The sequence below is a fragment of the Cornus florida genome, unplaced genomic scaffold, assembly GCF_030987335.1.
Source record: "Cornus florida cultivar Cherokee Brave unplaced genomic scaffold, ASM3098733v1 CherokeeBrave_3.0.0_Hap2_Chr11, whole genome shotgun sequence".
NCBI lineage: Eukaryota > Viridiplantae > Streptophyta > Magnoliopsida > Cornales > Cornaceae > Cornus > Cornus florida.
The window spans coordinates 73,892,804-73,918,638 of record NW_026775581.1 but is presented as its reverse complement, the minus strand read 5'-3'; the positions used below and the strand labels follow the sequence as shown (position 1 = coordinate 73,918,638).

The window sequence follows — 25,835 nt, the reverse complement described above, 5'->3', positions numbered from 1 at the left end:
CACCACGGATCTCTGCCGCCGTCATCATCGATCTCATCTGCCTAGCCGAAGTCGATCTCTGCCATCACAGCCGCTGCTCTAGCCGCCGCCGATCTTCTCTACCGAGTTGAGCAAACAACAGAGATAAGATCTCTGCCGTCGCGACTCCGTGTCGAAGGCAATCTCTGCCACCACCGATCTGATCTGCCGCCTCAGCTTACCTCAACCAAATCCCATCCTCTCCCTGCAAATCCCAACCTCTCTCCTCCTACCTTCACCTCCTTTTCTTCACCGGATCTGTCTTGGCCGAACTCAGATCACAGAGGACCGGCAATACCCACCGCCGGCCCCCGTTCCTATCCACATCCGAAGCCGCAGGCTTCGGCGTCGCCCTTCAACTCTTCCCGTCTTTCACTGTTCTTTTAATTTTAATTTTTTAATTTTAATTTTAATTTTTTAATTTATTTTTAATTTTTAAATTATTTTTTAATTATTTATTTTTTTTAGAAGAAATTTCTAGAAATAGAAACTTAAAGAGAGGTGATTGATGAGAGACAAATTTATAGAAAGAAGATTATGAGTGGAAAAATTTTAAAGAGAGAAATAAGTTGAGTACAATATAGAATGATATGTGTTGTGTGTTTATTATGTGATGGGTGAAATATGATTTTCGTTAAAAATTACCTAATTTATTTTAAACCTTAATTAAATATGATTCATTCATGATCATTAAAAAGCAGGCGAATGTGGACGGGTTGATGGCTCCTGACCCTTGTTGGTACTGTCAGATGTAAATATGTATGTCTCGAGACTAAACTAAAATAAAATAATGCCTCAGTTATTGCTGTGGCATATGAAATAAAATTCACCATGGCAAAGTATGTAATATAATAATAAAAAATGATAATTATTGGTTGATTATTTAAACTATGCTCCTTCGAATTGTGTGAAATCGGATCAGGTCAAGTGCTCAAGGATTTTTCTCATCACTATTCTTTTATTTCGTTGATGTTGCATTCATCATTTATGGCATTGTGTGACAGTTCATAAGCATTTTTCTTCATTTTTTTGGCTTTAATGCCATTTTGAATTCATGTAGGACACGCTTTGAATTTGGGGACCAAGGATATTTGTGCGTGTGGGTGAGAGGGAGCAAGACCAAACCACACATTTCTCTCTCTTTCTCACACATTTCATTCTAGGACACGCTTTGAATTTGGGGACCAAGGATATTTGTGCGTGCGGGTGAGAGGGAGCAAGACCAAACCACACATTTCTCTCTCTTTCTCACACATTTCATTCTTTCTCCAGCGGTGTCTCTCTTCTCTCTCATCCATCTTCATTTTTCCTTCAACCTTTCACCACCATTTACACCACTTCCCTTGTGATTCAAGCATTGCCACAAGGTAAAAAGGATAAGAACACCAAGATTTACAAAACTCTTATTTTTGTTTGGAGATTGGAGCACTTTCATCGATTTACTTCCTTAGCAGGTGTGGAGTGTGTAGCATATTTAAATTTTAGGAGTGGAGTCAATTAAGGCTTAGGGGGGCGTGCCCTTGGCCTCGCTCAATAGAATATATATAATTAATTTTTAATTTTATTTTTAGTATATATGAAAAATTATATATTTGTTCTTTAAATTTCTTAAACTTTGTTAAAAAAAAAGTCAAATTTTTCTTTTTGAATACTCTAATTTTTTTCCTTTCAAATATATCTTAATTTTTTTTTTTTCTTTTTTCTTCTTAAAATTCTTTGAATTAAAATTCTGGCTCCGTCCTATTTAAATTTACGAATTTTTTTTTGAGTTTTGTTGATTCATTGTGCATGGTTGTATTAGAGTGTTTACCTTGTGTCAAAATTGTATATTAGTGGTGCTTCAATGATTCTAATGTTGCAATTTCAGGTATAGTATGTTTAATTGACTTCATATTACGATTATAATGGATAATCAAGGTGCCTAAGGCCTTCCTTGGTAAAGTTTTCAATTTTGATTTTCAGTTGTAGTTTTCATTTTTTTAAAAACAACTATAACAAAATTCGTTTGGTAAGTCTATTTTGACTTTTCACATTTCAAAATTTTTGAAAATTAGTTGTCATTTCCTTCACAATTCTCACAACTCCAAATAAAGTTTTGGTTTTCAAATACTATTATTTATTATTTTATTATTATTCATAATTACATAAATGTTATTTATTATTTTATTATTTTTCAATTATAATCTAATAGTAAATAAATGTGTCAGTTTTATTATTTTATTATTTTTCAATTATACTTGAATGGCAATTAAAATATTATTTTATTATTTTTTAATTATACTCTAATAGTAACTAAAAGAGTCAATTTTAAATAAAAAATAAATTTACCAAACATATATTTTCAAATACTCTCTCTCTCTCTTCTTTTGCTTATTACTAATATTTTTTGCTTATTACTAATATTTATTTCAGAGACAAACGATCCATGGAGGTAGCGGGGATCTTTCTGGGGCCGATCTTTGAGATGCTGCGTGACAAGTTATTCTCTCTGGTGCAGTCAAACTATGGTCGTCAAGAGGAAATGGTTGCTCAGTTGGAGAAGTTGCAGAAAACGTTGCCAGAGATTCGTGCTGTTCTGGCAGACGCCGAGGATAAGCAAATAACTGATAAACGGGTTAAATCATGGATGGATGATCTCACCGACTTGGTTTACGACTTGGATGATTTGCTCGACGATTTCAACACTCGAACTTTGCGACTCCAGGCAGAATCTGAAGCTAGCAGTAGCATCTCTCCTCCTAGTAAGGTACGAAAACTCATCCAAACTTGTTTCACGCACTCTACTACTCCTAAGCTTGATAACGATATGATGTCCAAAGTAGAGAAACTCACCGAAAGATTACAAGGTATTGAAATCCGAAAGAAGAGCCTGGGTTTGAAAGCCAGTGTTGGAGGGATTGGGTCCACCACAGCAGTATCAGAAAGACGACGGGAAACGACTTCTTTGGAAGACAAATCTCTCGTTTATGGCAGAGAAAAGGACAAGGAGGCTATCCTTCAATTGTTGTTGAAGGAAGATGAATCAGTTAGTGTTTCTGTGATTCCCATTGTGGGCATGGGAGGCATTGGTAAGACGACTCTGGCTCGACTCGTCTACAATGATGAACGCATAAAGGGTTGTTTTGATCCCAAGCTGTGGGTCTGTGTTTCTGATGATTATGATGTTGTCAGAGTTACTAAGGCCATTCTTGAGGCGTTCACTTCAGACGCTAATAAGTTGGAGACTCTGAATATGCTTCAAAAAAAATTAAATGAGAAATTGTCCGGGAAAAGATTTCTTCTTGTTTTGGATGATGCTTGGAATGACAATTATGCAGACTGGGATGTCCTACGCCGTCCCTTTATGCATGGGGCACCTGGGAGCAAAATTATTCTCACAACTCGACTTCGAAACGTTGCAAAAATTACATCAACATTGTGTCCGTCCCAGCTGGCTTACACTCTAAACGAGTTGTCCAAAGATGAATGTCTATCTTTATTTGCTCATCATGCACTCGGGAGACCAAACTTTGATGCACATCCACATCTTAAAGAAATTGGTGAGAAAATAGTGAATAAATGTAAGGGCTTGCCTTTGGCAGCAAAAACACTAGGAGGTCTCTTGCGCAACGAATCACAGCAGAGAGTGTGGGAGAATATATCTGATAGCAAGATTTGGGATTTACCCGAACAACAAAGTAATATTCTTCCGGCTCTTAGATTGAGCTATCATCATCTCCCATCTCATTTGAAGCAGTGCTTTGCTTACTGTGCAATATTTCCAAAGGACTATGCGTTTGACAAAGGGGAGCTAATTTTGTTGTGGATGGGGGTAGGTCTTTTGCCACTGTCAACAGAAAAGAAGCAGATGGAAGATTTTGGTAGTGAATATTTTGATGATTTATTATCAAGGTCATTTTTTCAACAATCAAGTGCTTTTGAATCACGGTTTGTGATGCACGACCTTCTAAATGATTTAGCTCTATATATCGCTGGGGATATATGCTTTATGTTAGATAAGTTGGTAGGTGATAAGCAAATTGAAATTCCTGGACGAGCTCGGCACTTGTCATTTCTTCGTCAAAGATTTGATGGCCTTCAAAGGTTCAGGCCTACTTATAAAAGGCAACATTTGCGAACTTTTCTACAATTGTTTGGCAATGGAGCAGACTACTATTTACATCCTAGAAGTGACAGCTCAGCAAACGATGTTTTGCTTGATTTAATTTCGAACTTACAATGTGTAAGGGTGTTGTCTTTGTCTAATTATGCCATAACTGAGCTACCGGACTCGATTGGTGATTTAATACATCTAAGGTATCTTAATTTATGTGGGACTCCAATCAGACGGTTACCTGAATCAGTCAGTAATCTATACCATTTACAAACACTATTGTTGTGCAATTGCGAGTATCTTTGTATGTTGCCCTCAAACATTGGAAATTTAATTAACCTACGTCATCTTGACATAACTAGGACTGGTCTGTACTCAAAGGCTGGTCGATTTGATGGGACTGGTCTGTGCTCAGGAATTGATAGATTGACGAATTTGCAAACATTGTCCCATTTCGTTGTGGGCAAACATAATGGGCCAAGACTAAAAGAGTTGAAAAATCTAAGGCTTTTACGGGGAAGTATTTCTATTACAGAGTTGCAAAACGTCTCAGATGTTCAAGATGCAAATGAAGCAAAATTAAGGACTAAGCAGAACATTGAAGAATTAAAGTTCGCATGGTGTGGAAGAAATTTCAATGATTTTCCAAATGAAAACCTTGAAATGAATGTACTTAACATGCTACAACCTCATGGAGACTTGAAAAGGCTCAAAATTAAGTTCTATGGGGGCACAAAATTTCCAAGTTGGATTGGCGATCCATCATTCTCCAAAATGGTGAACTTGTCTCTTGTGAACTGTCCAAAATGCAAAATTTTACCACCATTTGGGCAACTACCCAACCTCAAAGAGCTATGCATTCAAGGAATGACTGAATTACAAAATTTGGGGGTTGAGTTCTGCGGGGATTGTTTTCCCCCTTTTCCATCACTGGAGAGTTTGAGATTTGAGTCCATGCCGGCATGGGACGAATGGGATTGTTGTATTGGCGTTGAAGAAGCTGGAAGACAATTCCCTTGCCTACGGGAGCTTAAAATAAATGGTTGTCCCAAGTTGAATAGGATTTCACTTTTAAGGCTTCCCTCTCTTCGAACGTTATTCTTGCGAGGGTGTGATGAGGCGGTGCTACAAAGTATTGTTGATGTGACCTCACTAACTAGTTTGAATGTTACGAGTATTACAGGGCTTCTTCATCTTGATGAAGCATTGGTGCAGTACCTGGGAGCACTTGAGAGTCTTACGTTCAGTGGATGCAACCAACTGGTGGCTTTTTGGCAAAACGGTGGGAGGGTTAGACAGAAAAATAATCTTCTCCGTCTAAAGAGACTGGGTGTTTGTTCGTGTCCCCAACTTGTTTCCTTTGGTGAAGAATTAGATGAAGGGCTGCCTTGCATTAATCTTCAGGAATTGTATATACTTGATTGTATGAATTTTGAGAAGTTGCCAAATGAGCTGCATAACCTCACGTCTCTCACATCATTGGTGATATACAAGTGTCCAAAACTTGTGGAGTTTCCAAAGACAGGTGTCCCACCAATGCTCAAATATCTTGAAATACAGGGATGCAATGCATTGAAGTCCCTGCCGAACGGCATCTGTGGTGTTGAACGCTTGAGTATTTTTTGTTGTTCATCATTGAGGTCTTGGCCTACCGATACGTTACCCACTGCCCTTAAAGTGCTTCAAATTGAGGGTTGTGTGAATTTGGAGTACTTCCCGGAGGTGTTAGAGATGACGATGATGCTACAGCAGCAGCAGGATATGAATATGTCATCACTTCAAGAGCTAGAAATCTCGGGATGGCCGAAGGTTGGAATGTTACTACTTCGGAATGGGGGGTGCGTAAATAATATTAATAATAATTTCGCTAGTCTTCGTAGACTTTGGATACGATGTTGCGATGTTGTGGAGTGCTTGTCCTTCTCCGAAAGAGGCTTACCCAACCTCAGTGAACTTGCTATAAGCAATTGCGTGAATCTCCGATCCTTCGCTGCTACCACCAACCTGATTCTTCCAAGCCTCCAATCCCTTGAAATAAGAAATTGTGGAAGTCTGGAGTCCATCCCGGAAGGAGAAGTCTGCTTGTCCACCCCCAAACTCAGATCGCTTTGTATCTTCAGTTGTTCAAATCTGACGTCGTTGCCAATTTTTGATCAGATTCTTCGAAGCCTCGAAACCATAGAAATAGAAAATTGTCCATTTGTAGAGTCCTACCTTCAAGGGATTGGGAATGGGAATTTGCCCCCCAATCTTATTGAATTTCGTACCACTTATTCTCGCGGACTCAGATCTCGTTGACAATTCGCAAATATTGGTGATATCCCAGACCCTTGCATAGGGAAGGGCTGCCTTCCACGCTTCAAAGTCTTCGGACCCAGGACAGAGGTGACTACACCAGCCTTATGAATTTTGGGCAAATCCCGCTTCTTTTCGCATGCATCCAATTTCATGCTCATTCTGCTGCATCATTTGAAAGAAACATTTTGCTATTAGCTTGTTAACTTTTGGACAACTTGGATGTTTTCCATCCAGTATTATGTTATGTTCTTTATATATATTTCATATATGTTTGTTGTGATCATTTAGCTAGTGAATAGACCTTTTTTTTTCAAGATTATTGGTTTCTTAAATAATAGAAGATTTTTATTCTCTAAAAGACATAAATTTGATAGGAGATGTTTGATCTTTATTTTTGTTCACATTTACATCATATATATATATATTTCAATAAGTCAATTTACAACATACGTTTTTTTTTTTTTTTGGATAAGTTCATTTACATCATACTTGACTAGACATGAAACAAAAATATATATTTTTTCTCTCCATTCTATGCATATATATGACAAAAATGACTAGATATATTTTTATGAACTTAATGGGTAATGAAATACTTTTGTTTATAAATAATCTTTTCTTATATCTTCTTATATATTAACTAGATATACTGGACTCTAGTTATGAGAAACATATGCTGCTTTTTATAACTTTTTTTAAAAAAAAAGTTATCTCTGTTCATTCAGAACTTAATAGTTAATACCAGCTCTTGCTTCCCCACCTCCAATTCCTGTCCCCTAACTCTGCTGCAGATAAAGTTATCTGAATCTATTGTTAAATTAACGAATTTGAAAATTTTATGATTTTTTTTTTTTTTTTTCCCATTCTAGAGTTTATCTGGTCTGGAATTAGCTGTAGTACTCTAATTCATGTTTATTGGAACATGACAAAAATATAAAATAGTGAAGATTAATTGTTGTGATGTATGAGTCATAAAAGAATATAATTTTGTTCATCACATCCTCCTGCAAGAAACCTTATTTCTCATTTGCTTCAATCACCTAGCAAAAAGGAATATGTCGTACTTGATTCAGGAATATGAATCACTTTTCCATTTATCGTACTTGATTCAGGAATATGAATCACTTTTCCATTTATCCTACTTGATTCAGGAATATATCTTCTTTCAACAGTCATTTGGGCTATTTCTGCAGATGAATGCTTCTGGGAACTCATATATACCCTTTTGGTCATTTCAAAAGACTACATTTTTGTTTCAGATTTTGCAGAGCATAAAGTGAATTTTGCTCTCTGTTAATAAACTATCTCAATATCGTTGGCTATAGCTTGGAGTTTGTTTTCATTGGCTATGTTACAGTTAACTATTCATATGAACATGATTCTCTCCTTCCCATGTGCCGTATTTTCTGATAAAAGAAATTTGCTATAATACAGGAGTTGACAAAATATGCGTGCAGCAGGCTAAAATTTCTTGATATTGAAGACGTGTGAAATTTTTTGGCAATCTAGGATGGGTTAGCTACTTGTCTTAAGGTATATTCTTCAGCATCACTGCAAACTAAAATTTTCTGTTCTTGTTATTCTTGCTTTCCCTGGTTATTGTTTTCGTCTTGTTCTCTTTTCATAACTACTAAAATTATATTGCCGATATGTATGTTCAATCAAAATTGAGAGGTGAAATTTATTTCTTGCTTTGCTCCCACAAAATTGTTCTAAATACTGCTCTTGGCTACTAACAAAGTGCAGCTTTTGTTGTTGGACTGATTTACAACATGGTTAAAATATGCTGATTTTCAACGATATTGATGTGAAAGGGACTTTGAGAAATATAATTTCATCTATTTTACAAGACAATTTTTGTATATATTTTTTTATTTATCGCTGTGTTTTATCAGATAAGAATTCAATTGAATAGCTTTTGTATCATTTGTTTGCTGTACATTGAAAATTTGCAGTAATCTAATGATCTTTCGAGCAATCAAGAATAGTTCAGTAATCAAGCTAGCTTTTTGTCATCAAGAAATGTGTCTAAAGATACCTCTAATATGCAATTGGCTGGGATTGATTGAATAGCTTCCATTAAAAATTCACGACATTTACTGGTGGAGTGACTGAGAATCATAATGGATCTGAAAAAGAATATGATAGTTTTCTAATTTTTAAGAGTAAGAATCGTTTTAATTTCCTAATGTTTAATAACCTAAAAATGGCCTGGATAACTTGGTGTTTTGGTTCTTCCTACATATTTTTACTATACCTCCAGGGTCCATCCAAACCGAGTTGAACATTGACAGCATTGTTGCGATCATTTTGCAAGAGATTATCAATAAATAGTCTTCTTGACTGCTTTCTTGCGATCTCTAAACATTATAAGAAAATATTTCATGGTTTATCTTCCTAAGAAGCATATAAATTTCATTTGTTATGATACTTTTCCAGACAAACCAAGTCCAGAAAAGGGTGAGATAATAGTAAATGTTGCTGTTCTGTTGTAGCAGTATTTTATTTAGAGTTTACCGTTATGAGTTAATGTTTATTGGTTTGTAGTTATTGTGTTGAGGGTGAGATAATAGTCAATATTGCTTTCTGTTATAGCAGTATTTTATTTATAGTTTATTGTTACGAGTTAGCGTTGATTGGTTTGTAGTTATGGTTTTCTCTAAAGAATTGTTTGCTTCTCATAGATTGGTGATGAGGCTTGCACTTGCAACCAAAATCCCAGAGTACCATCCTCCAAGGTGAATAACATTCTGATAATTTTGTGAAATATTTCATGTTGTATGTATGCGAAGGAGTTGGTGGAGTTCTATGCTTTATGGATGTTTTAAGGAGGAATTGCAGAGTTGTCTCAGTTGCTTGTGCATTTGGGGAGTTGTACTCTGTGATGTTGATGTAGTTGTGAAAATTTCTCTTCCATTTATGGGGGACGATTATGTAACCAGTGAATCAACTTCATTATACTAAAACTAGGGGCTAACAATAAATAACATGAAGATTACTCACTACTATATCAATCTGTTCCATATAATTATAGTCTGTTAGCATATACAGCATAGATAAAATATAGATGACTGCGCTAAAAATGACTGCATCAGATTAGTCTTGAAAATTACCTGTTTTGATAGCGCTTGTGGATTAAGTTGGAGTTTTCTATGCATGACTGGTCACTGCTGTGGTAAATTTGAGAGTAGCTCGTGTTTCTTTTTCTTTTCTTTTTTTCTTCTTCTAGGTCTAGGATTAAGAGTTCATTACTTTACAGATCCATATGTCTCCATTATATCTCCTTAATAATGTCATTTTTTTTTTTTATTTGCAGCGTCTTTAGGTATCCGAATACAAGTTATTTGGTGCATTTACTAATAATAATGATATTTCATAACTTTGTGCTTCAGCTATTTGTCTAAGTGATACATTCTGTAATTTCCATTTTCTTCATTGTTTCATATTAAATTGGTATATAGATATATTAGTAATATATTACATCTATATAGGAACATTTACCTAGACCTAATAGTTTGGGTGGAGATATTGCTGCAGTAAGTATCACCTTGTCATCTACCTATTTACCTATAATATGAGTCATTTATCAATCTTAAATAGAGTAAAAGAAAAACTCAGTCTTAGCTTTCCTTTCTGTACTAGAGATGTGATACTTGTAGGAGCCCTGAGAGCATTTTTTTTCTGTTTTCTTTTTCGTTTTTTCCCCAGATTCCATATGCATATTGTCACTGCATGTAAGTGGTAACTTTTGATGTTTGGGCATTTTTTGAATCATTGATTTTATTAGTACTTTATTTATTTAAATTATTTCGTGAATGAATGTTATTCTAGAAGGGTGTAATTTGTTTGTGGCTAAATAGATCTTCCAAGTTCTTAATTTTATCTTCAATTTAGGAACTACTTTCTGAAATATTAGGAGTAGGGAGATAGTGATGTTTGGATATTTAAAACGGCACTATTTTGGTGCACTGGTCTGGATCCCCACACAAGAAAGGATTTGGGTCTATTGTACGTTAACATTTAAGCAAGGGTTCAATTAAATGTGAACAATGTCTAGTAATCACGTATCTCGACATGATTATTGAATCTTCCATCAAATTACTATATGCTTATTGATTTGTAGTTATAGGAAGTGTAACAACTAAAAGCACGGATGCTTCTTTGTTTGGGTGAACTCAGGTGATTTGTAGGCCACCATGAATTGTTGAGCGTGATCTTGTTGACCACAGGCGTGAGTGAATAATCTGCCAAGCGGGGTTCAAGGGTACCACCTAAAACCACATTTGAGGATTTGAGGTGACCATGAGGCAGATTTATGCTTGGAAGCTCGTTATAAAGGTAAGAAATCCCTTTGATGATCTCTAAGACATGTTGGCCACGGCTCGTCAGGACTATGTTTACCTGATTAATTTAGAGAACATTAACGAATCTAAGCAATCCCAGTCATATATATATATATATATATATTGAAATCAAACTTGTTGTTGCAGTATTTCCTCTCCATTCAAAGCAAAAGGTCGAGGGTTCAATTCTTGGGAGTTAAATATTTGTCAAGTAAAAAAACTTGTATATATTGAAGTATATATGATTAATCAGTTATAGAATTGATGCTAAATGGCCTATCTGTGGAATACAGTATAATATAATTTGTTTGGTCTGCCAAAAATTAAGTGCAGGTCAAAATCAGCTCAATTATATGAGTTTTAAGTTTCCAATTTTACTCAATAATTTTCTATAAAATAGTGGGTTTCGAGTCCTTTTCTTAATTTGTTTGTTTTTTGGCGGTAACATACAGATATTGAGTTTGACCCAATCCCGTGATTCACATTCTTGAGTGAGATTGCTGATGTGCACACATTCCCTCATGATTCTGCAGCAAGCTTTAATTAAGAATTTGAGAAGGCCACAATATTTTATTTTTGGGGGGCCATGTTATAATTTTTTTAACCCAAGTATCTATAAATTATACCCAAGTATCAATATATAGGCCTGTAGAATAGCATTCTGAAAGCAATACTTCAAACACCTATGTTATCAGATCTCAGTTATGTGTATTGAGTGTGGATATGTGTCTAAGTTTCGATTCTAGAGCCACGGTGTGATAATTCTAATTTTCAGCATTTTCGAATTTTCTGAAAATTCGTTAATGCAAGGGCATTTTCGTCTTTTCACTTTACCATCCGGGTTTGTGGTTGGGTCCAGTTACATTTCCTACATTTTAATTTATGTGGTGATGCAGCATTTGTATGGTGCAATTGTGTATTTGTGGTGTAATTAGAGACAAAAAAATAAAGAGAAAAGGAAAATAATTTCAAGTGGGGCCCACCACTAACTTATTTGGTCAAGAAATCTTCTTTTCTTTCTCATTCCCGTATGCTCTCTCTCTCCCTCTCGGTTCCTTCTCTTTTTCTTTCATTTTAGAGACAAAAACTTTGAGGTTTGATTACTCAATCATCTTTCATCGGATTTAGGAACCGTTTGAGGCGAAACGAAGCTTGTAGCGAGCTCTACGCATCCATACTATCAATTTCCAGTTTTGAGTCTTCCTTGGAGCTCGAATTTGGAGGACCTATTCTAGGGATTTCGGCTTGGATTGTGAGGTAGGGACATCTTAAGCCATGGAATCTTGCTCTATAATGAATCATGCTCCTCTATGTGTGTTATAGCATGTTTAATTGTTGTTGATTTTGATTAAAATGATTTAATTGACAACATACTAGTTATGTAAATGTGTATAACATGGTTGAATGAAAAGTATGTCTATGTGATGGTTGTTTACATTTTTTTTTGAGGTTACTAACATGCTATAATGATGCCATGAGAACATGCTTATTTATTATTGTGCTAAGTTCCCATTTGTCATTATATTGAGATCATGACATGAGCCTACATCTCATTGGGTTGCATGAAAAAGGGAAGTGGTTGTCTTGAAATGAAAATGGGGATTTGGGAATGAATGTTTTGAAAAAAAATTGGTTTTGACAAACCCGGTCGCTGCGGGGTTACCAACGGGCCAGAGGTTAATGTAGCCTAGGGAGGACTAGGGAGAGTACCCTAGCGTGGTTGAGCTATTCGGGCCCCTCGACGGCGCCACGGGGTCACCAAGGGCCTAGGGACGGTAGCCAATCCTCCTCTCGTCGCGACGGGGTTACCAAAGGGGGTTACATTAACTTTGAACGTGATGGTTTTGAGAATGAAAACGGGGAGTGACTTTAGCATGCATTGCATCTCACTCCATTTGCATTTGTGTGTGATTGAATTTGACTTGTACTTGTAATTGTTTTTCCCCTTCAATGCATGTCCCCAATCTCCCATTGGCCTATGCTTTATTTGGATTCACTAGGACACAAGAATTGTGTCTTAAGTGTCACCTGCTGAGCTATATGCTCACCCCTATATCTATATATATATTTTTTTCAGGTCTTGGAAAGGAACTGGTGGATGACAACCCACCTCAAGCTTAAACGGCGATAGAAGTCCACTTTTGTATCTTTGTATATTCCCCATTATTTTGTAAAACACTAGAAGTGCAAAGATGTATAATTATTTTGTGGAACTTTGTCATGTAATATGACTAAAGAATTGATGATGTTTTGGATGGGGATTTGATAATATGCAACTTGTTGATGAATGGATGGATAATCCTAGTTTGAAGCATTGTCTAGATTAGTTGGTTGTATCACTATCTTTTGTTGTCGTGAATTCGGAATTTGAGCCATGACAGGTTAAAAATGCAATTAAACAGGTTGTGATAGACCTATTTTTAGGGGAGGTCATGCCGAATTTAATTTTTTTTTTTTTTTTGTTTAAAAAGTATTAGTTTTGAGTCGTTACACACGGGTGATCAAGTCCGAGCACAGATCCGAGAGATACCAAACAATTAATATTTAAACAAGCATTTGAATTCAAAAAGAATAATAAAGAATTAAATAAATAATCAGCTGAAGGAAACTAAATAATAAATCCTTATTTTAAAATTCTCAAATAAAAATAATTAAAAATCTCATACTAAAATCCTCCAATCCTCTGATACCAGTAATTAATTAAAACTACAACTCGGAAATCCATATTGTGGACCCCTAATAATATCCTAACTGAAATAACTGAACTGAAAAAAACTAATAATTAAACCATGAAGAAGAGTCCTACGTAGAGTCGGAAAAGTGAATGACTGTCTTTGTTCAGCACGAACAATCTCTAAGAATGGAACTGACGAACACCTGAAAAAAATAATGGTGGGTCAGGCCCACATACAAGTTCTAAATCTACTACATCCCAAATAGAGACCCAATACACGTACACATCCTAATTAATTCAACAATAACTAAATAGTCCATATATAGATATACACACACTAAAGGAACCTCACCAGACTATAGAGTTGTCTCAACCTGAATAGTAGGCAACATGCAAAACGCACATATAGTGGGTATGGGTACCTAGACCTACCAGGGTACACAACTACACTATATCTAGCTACACATCCCTGGCAATATATATGCACTCTAACCACTGATCCTGAGACTCAAGCTCATATCATGGCGTATAATTATATATGTAAAATCCGTCCTATCCAACCATCAAAATAAACTATCCAATTATTATTTTAATAATATGTCATTCCGTTGACCTGACACGAATAAGTAAGACTTAACACTGTGGTTAATCCGTTCCCTTATTAAAAATAGGTAGGACTTAACTCTTACGTTAATCTATCCCTACTATGCCCTCATCCCATAATGGTGCATTAATCCATAACATAACCAAATAACAGTTTCCAATCCAAGGATAATGTAAATAATATTTACATCTAATAATCCCAATAAATATGATATAAATTATAAACACATTCTTTGCATTTACTTGAGTAAAAATATCAATTCTAAATAGTATACATTTAATTTACATCACAAGAAATTAACATGCATATCAACAGAATTGTATATCTCCATATTCTGATTAAATTAATTTAAATCTAAATAAATGATTAAAATAATTTAATTCAACAATATTTTATTAATTTATCTTTTTTTAAATTAATTAAATTTCATACTTAGCATGTAAACTTACAAAATAATGCATTTCAAATTCCTAATGAATCTATTTAAATTAATTAAATATTTAATATAGATTTATCAATCCAAAAATAACAAATATTAATTTAATATTCCAACCCTAAACAAATTAACATTAAAATATTCAATACAAAACTATTTAATCAAAATAAAATAAATAAATCATTATTTAATCATTATATCAATCATTATATCAATTATAATAACAATCATTATATTAATTATTATATCAATCATAATACCAATCATTATTTCCATCATTAATAACTTTAATACAATCATTATATCATCATTGCTTCAATTATTCCTTTAATACACTCATTATATCATCATTGCTTCAATTATTCCTCACTTTAGAACCAAAAACGCCAATCTGATTACAAACTTCACAATGGAAAACAACAATTCACGCCAGAGACTTATTGCGCCTCGTTCGGCGTGCTCTTCTAGGAAACACAATTCTGTCACCATGAAGGAAAAAAAAACTAATTCACGCCACAACCAATTTCACCTCGTTCGGCGGACTTCTTTCAGGAAAACTAAATTATTCTTTGTAAAATTAATTTATTAAATATACAAGTTCATTACAAAATCATTACTAAAACACATAGACTTATGATTCTCAAACCAATTCATGTAATTAGATTTAATTAATTATTAAAAACAAAACCCTAGAATTAATCTAGCATGCATAGGGTATGAATCAAAGGAGAAGAGAAGAATTAAAACTTGCCTTTAGGAATTTGATAAAAACCCTAACCTCCTTCTTCCTTTTCCTCTTCCTTCCTCTTCCTTCTTTCTCTCTCTAAAATATAGTACGTGATATATTTTTTAACCTCTTTCACAACTCTATAGTTATATATTTATAGGCAACTAAAATAACCCTAATCCTTTTCCTATTCCAAGACAAACTAAAATAAAATAAAAATAAATAAAATTTAAATACTAAAAAGGTAACTTAAATATATATTACGTATAATCTATGTGTACTCTTTTTTATATATAATATATAAATATATATCAGATTATTATTAAAGGACTTTCCTTATATATATATATATATATATATATATATATATATATATATATATATATTTATTAAATATACATATACATGTGTAATTATCCGTACCCATTAAACCTCTTATCCAAGTAGTTCATGTCAGTCCAATTTATCCGTACCCATTAAACCCCTTATCCAAGTAGTCCATGTCAGTCCAATTGATTGGTCAATTACTACTATCCATATCCAATTCCTTAAAACTATAAAAATAAAAATAAAACAATTAAATTCTTAAATAAATACACATCATCACATACAATTCAATTTAAACAAATAATTAAATCAATTAAACAAGTAAACAATTAGCCAAGAAAATAACTAAATAATTAAATGCAATTAAAACTATTAAAATAATACCGAGACTATCCTTTTTAAATTAGGGGTATTACATAATAATTTTTCGTATTCTACAGTTATATGGTGTTTTTATGTAACATAGGGTGATGAACATCGATAGTTCAGTATTTCGAAGTAATAATAAAACCAAATGAAGCACTTTTTAATCTTTTACAATGTTCAAAAAGGCATATCATATCTCGTACTCATACCTATATTGTCATTTGCCTGACATTGATACTGATAAAGGTTGAATGAAATCTACATACTTTTTCAAATCAACATAAATCAATCAAAAGCATTTTCCAGCAGCTGTCAAGGACTTCAAAGTACTGTGTAGTGCAACTATAAACCTATCCAAAGCCATCTAGTGTTCAAGTTCAGTTGATGAATGAGTTGGCTAACATGGAGAATATATCAATGTGTTTCTCTCTATTTGTTTATTCAATCTATAAAATCTTGTTGCTATGAGCTGGTTAACTTTTGGACAACTTGGATGTTTTTTCATTTGATGGAAGTTAAGTTGTGTTCTTGATTTATATTAGTTGTGATTAAACAGACAGTTCTTCAAGATGGTTGCTTTGGTAACAGATGATTTTTATTCTCTAATGGACAAATTTGATGGGAGATATTTGGCCACTTTTTTTGTTTTATTTTTTGTACACATTTACATCATACTTGACTGGACATAAAACAAAATTATTTTTTCCTCCATTCTATGCATATATGACAAAAATGGCTAGATGTATTTTGTAGGAACTTAATGGGTAATGAAATAGTTTCCTTATACATAATCTTGTCTTGTATCTTCTTATATTAATAATTATACATACTAGACTTTAGTTGTAAGACAAATATGCTGCCTTTTAAAGTTTTTATAATAACTAAAATTAAAATTAACAGTATCAACATGCCTTTTTGTTTCAGATTTTGCAGAACAGGAAGTGAATTTTGCTTCTTGTTAACGAACTATCTAAATATCATTAAATCTTGGGGATTCTAAATAAGATTATTGTAACTTGGGAGTCTCTTGTCATTTTGGAGGTTCTTATGGGAGCATTGGCTATGTCACAGTTCACTATGCATATGAACATGATTCTCTCCTTCGCATGTGCCTTATTGTCTGATATATGAAATTGCTGTAATACAGCAGTTGACAAAATATGTGAGCAGCAGTCTTGCCATTTCTTGATATCAAAGTCATTTTTAAAGAATGGACAACTCCAATAAGTTCTTTTATATTCAACGATTGCAATCCTTTAGTTGAAGACGTGCGAATTTAAGGTATTTTTTTCAGCATCACTGCAAACTGATTTTTTTTGTTCTTCTTGTTCTGTTGTTTCTGTCTTGTTCTCTTTTCAGAATTACTAAGCTCTAAAATATATTACCTTCCGGTCTCTACATTCACTTATACTAAAACTAGTGGTTATCGGTAAATAAAACTATAGTTACTTATTACTATATTAATCTGTTCCTCGTAATTATAATCCATTAGCATATATAGTATAGATGAAGTATGGATGACTACACTAAGATGTCATTATTTTCATCTGTTGAAGTAGATGGTTGAGTTGTAAGAATTTTGATTGGTCGATCCAACTGATTTGATTAGGTTCACTTTTCGGAACCAAAAATAACAGCGTCAGATTGGTATGGGAAATTACCTGTTTTGATAGTGCTTCTAGTTTTGTATACATGACAGGCCATTACCGTGGTAAATTTGGGACTTTGCTATGTTTTTTTCTGTGACTAGGATTAAGAGTTCATTACTGTTACCGATCCATATGTCTCCATTATCTGCCCTTAATAATGTCATTTTTATTTGATTTGCAATGTCTTGAGGTATTTGAATACAAGCTATTTGGTGCATCTAATAATATTAATGTTATTTCGCGACTATGTGCTTCGGGTGTATGTAGGGCTGCAACTTGGGTGGGCTAACCCAGCCCAGCCCAACAACCCAGAGATTTTGAAATTTTGACATACAATTTCCTCATCAGATAGACAAGCATTGTTCAAGTCATGAACTCCATCCTGAATCGAAATCAATATTAGGGTCTGTGTCGAAACAATGCGCATTCTAGTCAGTTGCGATCTTCCTCCTCCTCGTATCAGACTACCGCCTCTGCAACTTGAGAGCTACAGAGCTCTCCTTCCAGTGAAGTCTTGATCAATGCTGATTGCAGTTGCAACGGCTCTCTCTCTTCTGAACATTTGAATTGGGCTTAAGTCCTTGTTGTAATGGCTTGGGCCTAAAACTATGGGTTACACTTGTATCTGCTTATTTTAGACATTTTGTACTTTATTATAATGGGCTTGTTGGTCCCTGGCCTCTCTCCAAAGGAACCCAGAGCTCCACAGCCCAACAATGCAAATTTTACATATCAATATACATTGTTTGACCATCCAAAATAATAATAATAATAATAATAACATTTGAACTTTACACTAGCCAAAATATATGGCAAAAAGATGTGAGGATTTTCAGATTTTGGCAGCTAATTGAAAATTATGTTGTTGAAGCACAAAGACCACTATAATCAATAATTCCCAACAGTTGAGTTGCTCCCTGTTGTCATTAGGAACTCAATTTCGAGCTTTTGCACCTCTTAACTTTTAATCTAACATTCTTGTCATGGGTGAAAAGAAGAAAAAAGAAAAAAAAAATCGATAATCCTTATCAATTTCCTTTTGTAGTACCCAATCCCCAATTTTCTTAGCCTATGATGCTTTCAATATTTATTTAAGAAGGGTACTTCTGAAATTTGATACTCCTACTATTTAGTGCTATTAGTTAAGGGTGTTTGCAAGGGCTATAAGGTTGCATACAAATGCCAAACATTTTCATCTTTTACTTTGCTATGTTTGGGGGATTTGGATTTGGTATCGAAAGAAATTTTTAAAAGAAATTTAAATTAAAATTTTTTAATCCCAAATTTAAATCACTAATTCAATACTCCCAAACGCAACAAAAAACTTTTTTTCTTCCATACTTCAAAAAAAAAAAAAAAAAGTCCAATTTTTTTTTGAGTTTTGGATTATGACAATCAAATCTCCATTAGTTATGACTTCGTCAAGCTTCTTTGTTATATTAGACCAGGGATGGAAAAGACCACTCTTTGGTAAAGTATGTCCAAAGACACTTGAATCGTGTTAAATTACTCAAATAACATAATCACATTTTAGGACCCTTTGTTTGTACTTAAAATATTTTTTATGAAATTTATTTTTATTTTTCAATGTTTGGTAAAGTATAGATTGAGATTTAGGTCGACTCTCTATAAAATAATTTGTCGAAAATTGATGAATAAATTATTTTTATTAAATTTTAATATATATTTTTTCGTAAATATTTTATGACAATCAAATATGTTAAAAAGAAAGGAAAAAAAAATACTTTTGTTAAATGAACTTCTAAGTTTTTTTTTTTTTTTTTTACTTTTAAAAGGAGTTTTATGGTATGTATTAAGAATTATTTTATTAAAGTAAGAAAATCATGAACTAATAATACCCCCATATGTGTGTATATATATGTGTGTGTGTGTGTGTCTAAAATAAGCTAAGCTAAAGTTGTTAGGCTAAGCGGAAGCAAAATTAGCAATTCAACAACACAATAGATTTACATGATTCACTGAAACTTAGGGGCTATGTTCACAGACGGAAAAATTATTGTAATTAAGTAGAGATATTACATATCCGTAAACCCTCTCTACCTTGTACTCACACCCTCAAGCTCCACTCATTACTCTCAACAATAATCTAGCTCCACTCATTACTCTCAACAATAACCTAGGTGTATATTTATAAAACCCAAACATAAGAGTTATCAAAAAATTTCATGATACAAAATAAATATGTAATTAAAATAGAATTTTAAACGTCAGTGTCCTAACAAAAGTTACCCTCGCATCCTAATAAAAGGAGTGCAACTATCATTTTGCTCTATTGAAAGATGTGTTCGAATATGTACCTTTCTCTTCCCTCTGCCCCTTAGAAATTATTAAATAATTTTGAACTATTTAACATTTGATGAACTAATTAATCAATTTTATTCGGACTGTTGTTCAGATTTCTTATAATGTAATATTACACTTTTATGAGATCTTTTTTTTAAAATCAAGAAGGCTCAATTGAATTGATCTAATAATTATTTTAACAAATCACAAACCCTTAACAGTCTTGTAATAAATAAAAAAGAGAAAAAAATCTTACGAAAAGGAGGGATGGAGATTAAAGATTCCATATTGGGTGTAAGTAAATGATGGAGATTAAAGATTCCATATTGGGTGTAAGTATTTAATTGATGCTTTTGCGGGTCTGATTTCTGACCAAGTGCTGTGAATTATTTCTCCAACTTTAACGTATTCTGGCCCACACTTTTCAATGGCTATTGAATTCGATCAAGTTTTTTTGTTTTTTTTTTGTCACCGAATTCGATCAAGTATGTCCAACGACTTTTGAAAATAGCCGTCAACCCTCTTTGTCTTGTATTCCTCAATCTTTCGATGCATCACCAGACAAACTATCCATGGAGGTTGCGGGGATCTTTCTTGGGCCTATCTTTGAGATGTTGTGTATGTGTGAGGTAGACTTTTCAATGGATTTGGATTCCTTAGATCGGATTATCTGGATATGAATTGAAAAATTATTTTTTAAATAATTCGATAATGATATGTATAAAACAATTTGTTACCATAACAAATAGAATATGAATTATAAATAATGAGATTTAATTAAAAGTATTTATATATAATTCTATATATGTATATATTATTACATTTTTTTTTTTTTGCAGTATATATTATTACATTACATTTCATTATACTATATATAAATGTTATATATTTTAGTTATCTACTAGTACTAAATTTATATATATAATAATTTATCACTTTATTCATTTAGTTACATAGTTAAATTATGCACCTGTAAATTGTAATTATTCGTATCAAACATTAATCACAAGTAAACATGAATCACAACATCTTTGAACTTCATTATTTTTACATGTCTATAATGTATAAACAAATAGTTAAATATAATTAAGTACTATCATAATGCAATTTGAATACCACAATGTTAAGTGTCACTAAAAATGGAATAATTTATTAAGTGATATCACTAAATGCTAAAAATTCAAAAAGATATAAAAATAATAATTAATTTTTAGTTACCACTTAAAAACTTTCACACTTGAAATTCAACTATTAAAATTTTTAATACTTAATTTTCAGTTTTACTCCACCTTAAGTTTCTAACTTGTATTTCTCATTTGCTTGGAGTGTCAAAAAGAGAGAGTATTTTGGTTAAATGCACTTATAAAAAATTTCATTCGAAGAATCATTTTATACAATCAAGAAAGTCATGAACTGATGCCCCCAAATACCTAGGTGTTGGAACACGTATAAGTATAAAATAAAGATCATAATCCTCTCCCATGCAATATTTAATCGGTTCTTTCAGCTAGTGATATATGTTAGAAAATTGTTGAAACGCAAGTCTAACATCACAATATTTTTCTAACATACGTTACTAATTTAAGAAAAACGATTTAGTATTGTGCAGGAGAAAATTGTAGTACCTCAAATAAAGTCTTACATAATGCAGAGCAAACACATGGCAAGTTTAAGCTACCATGGCATTCAAGGTAGAGACTGAAATGACACCCTAAAAAACATGAGTGATGGAGATAAAAAAAAAATTCCATATTAGTTATTGTTTTGCTAGATCTACTCCTGTTTGACTTATTTTTTGGCTCGACAGGGTGGATTTGTTGTTTTGTCTCTGATTAGATCTCTGATCTATGTCAGATTTTATTGTCCCCGTCGTCTTGTGTGGGGTTTGGGTGGTTTTTCCCCCAATCGGCGGTGCCTTGTGGATGCAGCCTTGGAGCTGTTGCCTTGTGTGATACCCTTCGAATTCGAGACATGTGGTGATCAGGCCAAAGCCGAAATTCGAGGAAATATCAAACAATTAATATTTAAATGAACACAAATTTCAAAATGAATTAAGAATTAAATAATTAAAAGCTGAAAGAATTCTAAAATATAATACTTTAAAATTAAGTACTGAAAATCCAATAGTTTAATAACTCGGGAATCCATCCAGTGGACCCCTAATAATATCCCAAACTGAAACAGAAAAACTAAAAAAAATCCAGTACTAAATCATGAAGAGAGATCCTACGTTATTGAAAGAATGAATGACCATCTCCGCTTAGCACGAACCAGCTCTAAGCCTGGAACTGACGAACACCTGAACAAAATAGAAGTGGGTCAGGCCCACGAACAAGTTTTATCCTACTACAATCCAAACAGAGACTCGATACGCATGTATATTCTAACCAACTCAACAATAGCTATATAATCCGTATATATATATATATATATATATTCACACTACGGGACTCTCACTGGACTATGAAGGGAGTCTCAACCTGAATAAAATGCAACATGCAAAACGCACCTGAGTGGGCATGAGTACCTAAGCCTAACAGGGTATACCTCAACCTATCATATCCAGCTACGCATCCTACTGCACATACGCTCCCTAACCATCGACTCTGAAACTCAGGCTTATATCGCGGTACCATAAATATATATATAAAGTCATATCCTATCCATCCATAATACATCCAGTTAGCTGTTCAACTTATTCAGCTGTATTGACTTACATATAAGTAGGATTTTATTTTTATAATCTATTCCCTTATTCCAAAATAGATAGGACTTAGCGATTTGAGCTAATCCATCCCTGTATGCCACCGTCCCCTACCGGTGCATACAATTCCAACATCCAGCAGTTGATAATACAGACAGTGAGTATAAATATCAACCAACCCATAAATCCAACAGTTGATAATAAAAATATTAAATATAAACATCAATTGTTCCTTGCTAAACATGATAGAGAAAATATATATACTAACATGCTGATTTAAATCTACTCCAACAAACTCCAATAATTGACAATACACACAACATATGTAACTATCAATTTATCCACAATAAGCATAATAGAGATCTGTAAATTTGCATGCTTATTTGAGATTACTGAAACATGATTAACTGAAGAATCTGAGAATTTGCTATCCTAAGATTAAGCAATTTAAAAACCTTTCCATCCAGAAACAACAAACCAATTAATTCCAAATAAACTTAATGAAATATATATAAGTTCACATGCTTATTTGATAATCCTGGAACATGATTAACTGAAAAATCATCCATGAGAATTGCTTTCCTAAGATTAAGCAATTTAAAATTTTTTCCATCCAGAAACAGTAAACTAATTTATTTAAACATTGTCTACTGTTGAAGTATAAACATCAGTTGATTTTTTTTGCATTAATCTTCTCCCAGAAGTCTTAATAAGGCTTAGGACATCTCTGACCATCCCTAATACAGCTTCTAACTGAACCTGTAACCTTCAAGATCTAAGCCCGAAGCAAAAATTGTCCCTGGAACATAAAAAAATAAAAAACACTGATAGAGCAGGCTCCCTTGAAGATGGAGCCGCCTCCAAGCTTCATGGAGCCGGCTCCCTCATTGAGGGAGCCACCTCTTTGTGAAGGAGACCCTGCTCCCTTCAACTGGGAGCCTGCTCTCACCCGTTTCCCTCACCTGCTTCGCCTCCGGCGACTTTCCGACCCTCTTTTCTCCATTCCTAGAGTTCCTAGGTGTTTGAACTTTGTTCCAGTGTGTTCCAAAATCAACTAAATTCTTTATTCATTAATCGACATCAATTAAATTATGAATTACGCAAGAAAGAATTTAAAACGAGCAATAAGCAATTTGTAAACACATACTGTTCTAACTCCTTGTTGTTCTTCCTTGGTTCAACCCACGAACAACACCCCCTTGCCAAACCCTAGGTTTCCTCTTTGATTCTCTCAAGTCTCTCTCTGTTTCACTCTGCCTCCAGTACGTGAATAAGGGTCTCAAAAACCCTTGGCAGACCTATTGTTCTATTTATAAGAAATAATACCAACCCTAAATCCAATTTAATTACCTAAACAGAAAAAAAATAAAACCCTAACTATATTTTAATAATAGCGAATACAATCAACTAAGTCATTTAAACAAATAAATAAGACAATTTAAAACATTACCAATTTAAAACACTAACTCAAATAAATAAAACAAATAATACAAGTTATTCAATTAAATCACCACAATTAAAACAATTAAGAAAAATAAGCAAATAAAAATGCCAAACAATCAAATAAAAGAATGCCAAATAATCAAATAAAATGAAAAAAAATAATAATAATTAAAATGCCAAGACTATCCTTTTAAAATTAGGGGTATTACACCTTGCTGATGACCTGACCTTTGAGTCACTCGCATTGCTGCTCTTCTCCCTTGGTGGTTTCCGCTATTGCGAGGTGTCTTGTTTCTCAACAAATCTGGAGTCTGTTCTTTAGTTTTTTTCTTTTATTGCTTCATGATTTGTTTGCCTCTATTCAGCTATTTATGGCTGTGTTTGTAGATGTCGCATGGCTATTTTTTTTTTTTGCCAGGGTTGAAAAAAAAAAAAAGCTGATGATTAATTTTCTCCTACTTTAATGTATTATGACGGACACTTTCCAGATGCTCTACCCTTATGATAAAGTATTTAACAAAGACTTCTGAGTATTCCCATCAGCCCTCTTTCTCTTGCTCTCTCTTGAATTTGATTATGAGCAAGCAAAACTCATTTTGATCATCATATTGTAATTGCCCAATCTTTTAAATATGTTATATAAATAAATAAATAAAATTAGTGAGAGACTAGTAATAGAGTGTTTTATAAAAAAATTATAGTGATATATTTTACAAAATTGAGTTAAAAAGGAGTGTGTGAGAGAGACATTACCATAGATGTGGGTTCGTTAGAAGTAAAGAAGAAAGAGAGAGCCAATTATTGAACCATCTTATAGATCCAAAAAAAAAAAAAAAAGTAGAGTGGTAATAAGGATATAAAGTAGGGTAGTTTCAAAAATTGATTAGCATCATTTTTAAAATTTTAATAAAAATTAGAGATAATAATATAAATTAAAAAAATTCAAGCGGGGCGGATGCTCCAATTGAGCCTATATGTTCATGTCTGAGATGTATATTTTTGGTTAAACAAATTGTAACAACTTTTATTCTACACAAACACAATATTATTCATTTTTTGTTTCCTTGAAGCAGAGACTTCCCATGAGGTCACCTATATACCTTGGTACTACTCCAAATTAAATAGACTTAACTTTGAATCAAACATTACAAAATAATATATTTATCAATGGGTTGTATAAGTAAAATAAATACTTAAAAAAATATAATAACCAAAATATCTATTCATTTATTGGTAATATTTGCATTAAATACATTTATAACGGTCATCGATCAATCTTGTATTTTAAAAACAATGCATGAAATTACTTGCAAACATTGAGTTCATAAAATTACAGTAATATATTTGAATAAGAGGAAGGGGAATGCAAAGAATAAGAAGAGAAAAAATATATATTTCAGTACATGTATCATACATAAGTGGAAAAAGAACAACTTTCAGCCATGCAGAAGAAGACGAAAAAAACAAAAACAAAAATAAAAGAAGAAAATGAAAAAAAACAGAAAAATGATATAATGTTGAAGGACAAAATTAAGGTTTGATTGAAGAAGGAAAGTTAACTTTTATTTTTAAGAAAATCAAAGAATTTAAAAGAGTAAAAGATAAAAGAAAGAAAAAGTTAAGAGAGAATTTTCAATTGCTGGAAGTTTTAGGATGGCATCATGTAAAATTTCTCATGTATTTCTAAATAGTAAAGAATATATATATATATATATATATATATATATATATATATATATATAGCTAGCAGGACCTTTTTTATATCAATGGAAGGTCTTATTTAATTTTTGACATCTCATAAACAACAAACACATATCTTATTGTCAAATAAGATAAAAAAATCCTTAAT

General features: G+C 33.1%; 2 protein-coding genes across 2 annotated transcripts in view; both read left to right on the top strand.

Annotated features, from left to right (window-relative positions):
• Positions 1 to 25,835, top strand: part of LOC132280789 (putative disease resistance RPP13-like protein 1) — a 75,318-nt gene that overhangs the window by 37,782 nt on the left and 11,701 nt on the right. The gene's annotated exons all lie outside the window — the stretch shown is intronic.
• On the top strand, positions 2,444 to 13,066 carry LOC132281296 (putative disease resistance RPP13-like protein 1). The gene is made up of 6 exons (XM_059783012.1): positions 2,444 to 6,496; positions 7,844 to 7,942; positions 9,094 to 9,147; positions 10,589 to 10,747; positions 11,881 to 12,009; positions 12,830 to 13,066. The coding sequence occupies exon 1, from the start codon at positions 2,444 to 2,446 to the stop codon at positions 6,407 to 6,409; it is 3,966 nt and encodes a 1,321-aa protein (XP_059638995.1). The 3' UTR covers positions 6,410 to 6,496; positions 7,844 to 7,942; positions 9,094 to 9,147; positions 10,589 to 10,747; positions 11,881 to 12,009; positions 12,830 to 13,066.

Coding starts and splice junctions, on each gene's coding strand:
- LOC132281296 (XM_059783012.1), top strand. CDS start 2,444: ATGGAGGTAGCGGGGATCTTTCTGGGGCCGATCTTTGAGATGCTGCGT.